Consider the following 8,735-nt stretch of genomic DNA (forward strand, 5'->3'; position numbering starts at 1 on the left):
GCCCAAGTGCAACATGATCACATTTCTGTAAATCAATGTTTCCATCCACTTGTATGTTCAATTGGAAACAGCAGCCAAAAACAAGAATCTTCATATTCTCACCAAAGAATTAAAACAAGCGTTTAATCGACATTTCCTCTAAAGACGTTCTTAAAATTTGCTTTGCTCTGAGTTTAAGATGCTGTTTCTCTTGCTTTGATCTTACAGGAATTTGTGCCAGAACTCAAACCTAAACCTCTCCTCTGGCCATCAAAACGTCCACATCAAGTCTGAGCCAGCCTCCCCTCCCAGAGACCGGATGGTTGGAACAGGACTTGAAGGAGGCATGACCACAGTTGGATACTCCACCACAGGCCGGGGGTCCCATGAACAAGGGCGTTCCCCTGGTGACAGCGTGTCCAGCTGTGGGAGCTCATATGAAGGCAGCGATGAGCGAGAGGATCACCATGGGAACGACAGCTTCCTCCTCCACCCCCTGTCCAGTCATGAGGAGCACCACAACCCATCAGTTAAACGGATGAGGCTATCAGAAGGGTGGACGGCATGATCAGAGCCTCTCTACAGCCGGGGGAGGAGTATTAGTAAAGTTACCGCATAGTGTTATTATTATTATTATTATTAACATCATATTCTTCTTGTACTGAGTGGGTGTGCTATATGTGTAACATGTACATGGGGGTGGGGCTGCTATGTGTGGATACAGTGATTGCTCAGCTGTATTTCCAGCATATACTCTTGGTAGACTTCACACTAATGACTGCTTGAAGTTCAGAACCAGTTTTCAGACATCGAGAAAGAAAAGGAAGAAAACTGTTTGACTTAAATCCAACTTTTTACAGTTTTCAGAGCTTCATATTGTCCAAGGAAGTTTTTATTCATTTATTCATTTGATAGTAAAAGTGAACCAGGCCAATCCCAACCAGAGCCAGATTCTAAAACATCCAAAAGCTTTAAATGAAAGAGTTCAGTCAAATTAAAGAAGTGCTCAGTGAGTTAGATGAGACTTTTGTCTGGGCCTAAAAGTATTCATAATCACTTCTTCTTACTGTTCCAAAGGCAGGTGTTCATATCATTCATTTCCCAATGTTGAGGTCAGTGAATATATGAATAATCCCAAAGAGTCAAGAAAAATGGATGTATTAGAGGAATGTAGGAGTGTAAAAAGAACAATATAAAAATTCTCCTGAAAAGGAAATACTTCAGTAAATCACAAATATGTGAAAAAAAATTAAAAACAACTAGTTTAAACTTCAACTAGTACAAAGAAAAAAGTAAGAAGGAAATATCCAACTGTTTTCATTCAGAAGTAAAAGCTTGAAATTGTTAAGAGTTTCTTTTCCCCCCCACCTTTTCTACAAACACTGTTGGTCCATGATATCATTCAGGAGCCAAACATATTGAAGCTGTCAGAGGGGCTGTTGGTGTACATGTATTGCTTGTTTTATGTGTGTGTGTTCATGTGTGTGGGTATAAGCAAATAACATATGTACATATGTGCTACTTATGAGCATATGTATGCAAAGCAACAAAAAGATCAAGGTGAGAAAATCTGGTACTCTGAATAGTGACTCTAATGGTGAATTTAATGTCAGGTGGCTAAATGGAGCATCAGTTCACTGCTGCAGGTACAACATATTTATGCACATAATCAATCACTCATGTAACCAGAACATATGGAAAGTAAAGTGTGGCGAAGAAAATGGGTTGAAAAAATGGGAGTATGAGTAAGTGCAGGAAGAGAAAGTGATGTCAAATCGTGAGAGGTTTCATTGTGAGGGAGAAGAAAGTGATCTGGAACAAGTTGGATAGAAAACAAGTTTCATTTATTGTGAAGACAATTTCAGAGCAAAAGGGGTGACTACAGTTAATTCAGACATGATACCAAAAACATCAGAAAACACTGAAGCAAAAAAAGCTGTGATTGGAAGTAACTAAGTAAGTAATTCTGACAATGACCCACCTCAAAGTATTTTAGTTAAAATGTCAGTCACACAGGCTACATATACACAAAATGATGTATATTAGCAGAAGGAAGCTAAAAGCTGTAGGAATTTTATTATTAATTAGAATTGTATCATTAATTATTATTATATAAATAATAAAACCAAAAGAAATGAGGAAATTACACCCAAATTCTGGTTCTAAATGTAGTTTGTAAAATTAAACAATAGATTTACTTACTTTCTTTTTAAAATGTTCAAATGTAAGTAATCTGAAGTGAAGTATAGTTCACAATTTGGTATCCAGTTTATAAAAAGACAATCTAAAAGTTGTTATTCCTAGGAAAACAAACGAGGTCGTGTGTGGAACCAGACAGCAGAGGGCGCTCGCGTGAGGCGACTGCAGCAATGAAACTGTTATTCGTGTCTTTGTAATTGATGCATGAAAGTTAGCATGTGCTGATAGCTTTGCAGGATTTAGCAGTCAGGGTGAGGATCCTAAAAGCCATATTGACTGGGACAAGTGATGCTTTGCTGCACAGAGTTTGTAGTGTAGTGTTTTTCAAACTAAACTTTGCTTGTTAGATCAGATTGATATTTTTGGATGTCTGCAGTCCCGTGTAATAACAACGATATAAAAAGCAGCAGCAGAATGCACACATGCACACCGTTTCCCATCAGATGTTCAGGGAGACGTTTGCTCTAAGGTAGAAAAAAGTTTGTTTAGCTGGTGTCAGACCCAACGTGATCTCACAGCGACAATCCGTCAGAGCACAAAGGACAAAGCTCCTGTTTTCCACTTACCACTTTCATCATTTTTAAATACTAGCAGTGGTGGAAGAAGTCCTCAGGACGGTTAAGTTCAAGCGAAGTACCAGCCAAAAATGTTACCCGTTAGACTGTCCACCATGGTTTAGTCTAGTCAAGGGCGTAGATTTGGCATGGACGGATGGGACAGTAAAGAAAGACATTGAGTTGTTGTGTGGGACACCAGTAGTCCATGTCTGTTGCTGTAACAGTAGTTCATGTTTAGAATAAGAAATCCCAGCTCACTGATTTGATAGAGGCAATAGTGCCTAAAATGTTGCATAATTTTGGTGAGAGATCTTTTACTTAGAGTAGTTTTATGGACAAAAACCACCAGGTCATTCAGTGTTCCCGTAGTGCTAATGTATCAGAGATGTTGGTGTACTATAACTGAAGTAATGTTAAGTCTTTAAAGTCATATTCTTTTATTGTCATGACTGTATTTGAAGCTATTTTTATTTTTGTATGATACCTGATTTATATGGAATATGGCTGAAGTAAACTAAAGCCTAAAATACTTAGTCATTTGTTTAATAATAATTTAACATTATATAATTCACATATAAAACTATGAATTGTAATTTTAAACGGTTTAAAAGCATGTAGAATAGCATATGTAGGCAAGTATATTTCTCCTTTTTTTTTTTATCAAGAAGCAAAGACAAAAAGGAAAAAAATAAGAAACAGGGCAGCGTTCAGTGGTTGAATCATCCGTCCCCACCAATGCCAAAACCAAATCTACGCCCTTGAGTCTAGTGCTTCCCATGGTCATTTTACAAGATTGTTCATGATTTTACCTTTTTATGTAACAGCAATAATAGAAGCACATGTGAATACATTTTAGGATTTGCCACCATATTTAGTAAAAAATGTACTAAGAACAAGAATTTTGTCCACCATACACTAAGTTTATCTTTGGATATAAAATCTTGCAAAATAAAGAACAAAACATACAGTTATGAAAAGTTAAAGTACTTGGCTACTTTCCAGTACCGCGTGTTTGTGTTTGTGTAACTCTACAAGTGTACATAAGTGACTGAGTTGTGCCTTGCATGTCAGCTGGGTCTGACGCCAGCCACAGACAGGCTGAAGGACTGCAGAGTGAAATCCACTTATTTTTAGTTTTTAATACTGAAGAGATGCTGGTGGCTGAGGCTTGTTCACATTTGAATATTTTGGTTTTAAAACTGTATATTTGGAGCTCAAACCCTCAGCCATCATCTCTACTGTAAATCCAGCGAATAAATTCTCTCACTGAAAATCCCTGTAGCTGTGATGGGATGAAGTGATGTCTGTTAACCAGGGCAGAGCCCAGATGTGTTCACTTCTGCACCCTTTTCCTTTTCATCAAGCTGGTCTTACTGTACCACAATGAAGTGAGAGCCAGGAGCTCATCCTTGGGCTTCAAGTGGAGTGGCTTGTGTACGGGTGGAGGTGAAGCTCACAAAACAGGGAGATGCAGTGTTGACATTGTGAAAGCCCCTCTGTATCTGTTTTCAGTTTGATTACTGCCTGTACCTGAAGCGCCCCAATGAAATAGTTTCATTTCCTCTTTTTGGTGACATCAGTGAATGTCCTCTGTACACTGGGGGAAATGTACACTTTTGGCTCTGTTATGCCATTGTTTCATGCACTAATGTTTCTAATAACTATTAAGTTAGATATTCAAAGAGATTGTTAGCGGCATAAGCTGGCCTTTGTCGCCAATTTGGAGACAATGAAAAACAAATTAAACACACTGTTGTTGCAGATGTACAGCAATTCCCTCACTCAGAAATGTGGTAGTATTTGTATTTTGCAAAAAAAAAAAAAAAAAAAAAAATATATATATATATATATATATATATTAAAATATATTGGTCTCTGTCTGATTTGTTATCATTGCCTCGTTTTAACAGGATTGTGTGAAGACAGATATACTGCAGTTTCAGTCAAAATGATGAACCCTACTGAGTATGTACAGTGGGGCAAACAAGTATTTAGTCAGCCACCGATTGTGCAAGTTCCCCCACTTAAAATGATGACAGAGGTCAGTAATTTGCACCAGAGGTACACTTCAACTGTGAGAGACAGAATGTGAAAAAAAAATCCATGAATTCACATGGTAGGATTTGTAAAGAATTTATTCGTAAATTAGGGTGGAAAATAAGTATTTGGTCACCTCAAACAAGGAAAATCTCTGGCTCTCACAGACCTGTAACGTCTTCTGTAAGACGCTTTTCTGTCCCCCACTCGTTACCTGTATGAATGGCACCTGTTTGAACTCATCATCTGTATGAAAGACACCTGTCCACAGCCTCAAACAGTCAGACTCCAAACTCCGCCATGGCCAAGACCAAAGAGCTTTCGAAGGACACCAGGAAAAGTATTGTAGACCTGCACCAGACTGGGAAGAGTGAATCTACAATAGGCAAGCAGCTTGGTGTGAAAAAATCAACTGTGGGAGCAATCATCAGAAAATGGAAGACATACAAGACCACTGATAATCTCCCTCGATCTGGGGCTCCACGCAAGATCTCATCCCGTGGGGTCAAAATGATCATGAGAACGGTGAGCAAAGATCCCAGAATCACACGGGGGGACCTGGTGAATGACCTGCAGAGAGCTGGGACCAAAGTAACAAAGGTCACCATCAGTAACACACTACAACGGCAGGGAATCAAATCCCGCAGTGCCAGACGTGTTCCGCTGCTGAAGCCAGTGCATGTCCAGGCCCGTCTGAAGTTTGCCAGAGAGCACATGGATGATACAGCAGAGGATTGGGAGAATGTCATGTGGTCAGATGAAACCAAAGTAGAACTTTTTGGTATAAACTCAACTCGTCGTGTTTGGAGGAAGAAGAATACTGAGTTGCATCCCAAGAACACCATACCTACTGTGAAGCATGGGGGTGGAAACATCATGCTATGGGGCTGTTTTTCTGCCAAGGGGACAGGACGACTGATCCGTGTTAAGGACAGAATGAATGGGGCCATGTATCGTGAGATTTTGAGCCAAAACCACCTTCCATCAGTGAGAACTTTGAAGATGAAACGAGGCTGGGTCTTCCAACATGACAATGATCCAAAACGCACCGCCCGGGCAACAAAGGAGTGGCTCCGTAAGAAGCATTTGAAAGTCCTGGAGTGGCCTAGCCAGTCTCCAGACCTCAACCCCATAGAAAATCTGTGGCGGGAGTTGAAAGTCCGTGTTGCTCGGCGACAGCCCCAAAACATCACTGCTCTCGAGAAGATCTGCATGGAGGAATGGGCCAAAATACCAGCTACTGTGTGTGCAAACCTGGTAAAGACCTATAGTAAACGTTTGACCTCTGTTATTGCCAACAAAGGTTATGTTACAAAGTATTGAGTTGTATTTTTGTTATTGACCAAATACTTATTTTCCACCCTGATTTACGAATAAATTCGTTACAAATCCTACCATGTGGATTCATGGATTATTTTTTCACATTCTGTCTCTCACAGTTGAAGTGTACCTCTGGTGCAAATTACTGACCTCTGTCATCATTTTAGGTGGGGGAACTTGCACAATCGGTGGCTGACTAAATACTTTTTTGCCCCACTGTATAGGTGTACACATCAATAATTTTTAAACTTTCACATACGCTCACATATAATAATATCAAAATGCATTAAAATGGTTTAGTGATGGCATAGTCTGACATTATTTTATTTATTAAATTTCAGTTCAATTTTATTTATATAACACCAAATCACAAGAGCAGTCACCTCAAGATGCTTTATGAGTAAGCACTGGGCGACAGTGGGAAAGATGGCTCCCTTTTAACAGGGTAACTCCACCATTCCTCACTGTGTTACTGGAGGCCAAGCTAAGTATGCATCTGGTTATGAGATCCAGATCCCACAAACAACAGAAAATAAATTTTGATTTGAGCTCTCGATTTTTGCTGCATTGCCCAAAATAAGCAAGAAGACTTTAGCTGATAAATAAGTTTTAGGGGGGGGGGGGGTTTCAAGGATTCAGCGAACACCTCCAGACTTGGAGATAAAGACTCTTCTCTTGTGATTCTCAAAGACTGGATTGAACTCATTTTACACTAGAAGCACAATCTGTGCTGTAGCCTGCTCTGCTCCAGTATCTTAGGACATTACCACATGTCAGTCACCGTACAAAGTTGTTCTTACTGACCACCTTTATCCTACTGTAACAGATTCTTGTTCTAATGGCAGTAATCTTTTTCTGGATGATGATTCCCATGAACAAATCCATTCATGCTCATCAGATCACAGCAGAGTTTAACAGCTATTGGAGCAAGGTGTTAGACATCCTCTCACCAACAACTGGTTGCAGGTGATGGCTGGCCCTCCCTGAGCCTGGTCCTGCCAGAGGTTTCTTACTGCTATTCCTTCCTTTATTATTGCAGGCTCTTTACCTTACAGCATAAAGTGCTTTGAGGTGAGTGTTTTTATAATTTGGTGCTTTATAAATAAAATTTGAATTGAATTGACGGTGCTGGGAATGAAGAATGTTGTTCAACCCTCACGCAGAGAAATGGAGAATTGCTGTGTAGGAGTTGGTCTCACAGCTGTAGCTCAGGAGGTAAGCAGTAAATGTACTCATCATAAGGTTGTTAGTCTTCCCTTTGTTTTTTCACTCACTAGTATTTATCTTCTTTATCTTTCTTCTTCTTCTTTATTCTTTATTTGTCACGTGCATAGTTATACAAGTATAACACACAGTGAAATGTAGCCTGACACGCTCCTCGACATGTGCAAAAATTGGGGGGGTGGGGGGGGGGGGGGTGTAGAGGATATCTGGATAAATATATGATAATTGCAAGTAATCCATACAGCACAAAGAAATCTTCATGTTTGTTTCAGCAGACTAACCACCAGTGGGCAGAAAAGACCGACAGCACTATAAACATTGGTTCTCATTTGTTAGGAATTACACCCTTTATTAGTCCAGTTTCAGTGGATATTTCTTGGTTTAAAAGCCAGTTTTACTAATTGTGTTTTTCATTTGTTACTAATCAAGTGTTTAAAGTCTTTGAATCCTTAAAAAGTATACATTTGATCTCTCCATGTACTCTGAGGCCTTATACAACTGAACTTAATATGACAGCGTGTGTGTGCAGATTAGAAAAGCCTGCGTACCTTCACCACTTCTCCCAGATCTCTAATGCAATCATAGATTGCTTTAACTCTGCATTTATTCACTTACCTGTAAATATACCTGTTTAATCTTTCCCAGTACTTAGCAAGTGGGTTTATGATTCTGCCGATCCATGACAGAAGACTCTGCCTAAAATTCTGCTTTGAAATACCCTAGGCACCACAAGTAAGCCAGCAGTCCTCTATTGTGGTGATACAATACTACAAGGTCATTAATGTCTGTCTATGAGGTCTGTCTGCAAACTGTTTGTTACCCTCAAGCTATAGCTGTCTGTGAACTTTGCCTGCTGACATACTCACTTTTACAAGCTGATATGCAGTGACCAAAGTGGGAACTTATCATGGGATTTTCATATGTGGCTAACACAAGAGAAGCACCTACCGTCTCTACACATCTCCTGCTGTGGAAACATCGACAGCCGCCCCTCCACTTAGTGCTCGGTCGCAGCTCACTGTAACACCACACTCTGGTCCGGTTTGGCCACCTCTGGAGGACATCCAGTCATCTCAGATATCTCCTGGCTCTGGCCGATGACATATGCCAAAGTCCCAATTGTGCTCTGCACCCTGCAACCCAGAGCCTGGTCCTGGTAAAGGACAGTAAGGAGCATACTAGGGAAACAAATCAACAAATTTGACCCACTGTAAAATGTTGATGTACCCTGCTTTCCAGTGCACAACCACCCAAATAACCAGTTAAGTTCTGGTCAGGTGTCTGCTCTAAAGCGGTTGATGCATCTGCCTCAGGGGTTACAGTTTGAGTACTGAAGAGGGGATGGCTGCCCGACAAGCCACTCCAACATCTCTCTTCATCCTGCCACTTCTTGTGATAGCCTGGTTGCCACTGGATTGG

At 40.2% G+C, this 8,735-nt stretch overlaps 1 protein-coding gene across 3 annotated transcripts in view; it reads left to right on the plus strand.

Annotated features, from left to right (window-relative positions):
• The window catches only part of mef2ca (myocyte enhancer factor 2ca), a 36,770-nt gene extending 32,152 nt beyond the window's left edge, over positions 1 to 4,618 (plus strand). For all 3 annotated transcript variants that reach the window (XM_085464659.1, XM_085464661.1, XM_085464660.1), the window contains one exon: positions 208 to 4,618. In XM_085464659.1, the coding sequence (XP_085320785.1) occupies positions 208 to 547 (340 nt within the window). In that variant the 3' untranslated portion in view covers positions 548 to 4,618. The remainder of the gene's footprint in view (positions 1 to 207) is intronic.
• The last annotated feature ends 4,117 nt before the right edge of the window (positions 4,619 to 8,735 follow it).

The sequence above is a fragment of the Copadichromis virginalis genome, linkage group LG7 (assembly GCF_057382275.1).
Source record: "Copadichromis virginalis isolate Kocher_CV1m ecotype Utaka linkage group LG7, C_Virginalis_male_GT1.1, whole genome shotgun sequence".
NCBI lineage: Eukaryota > Metazoa > Chordata > Actinopteri > Cichliformes > Cichlidae > Copadichromis > Copadichromis virginalis.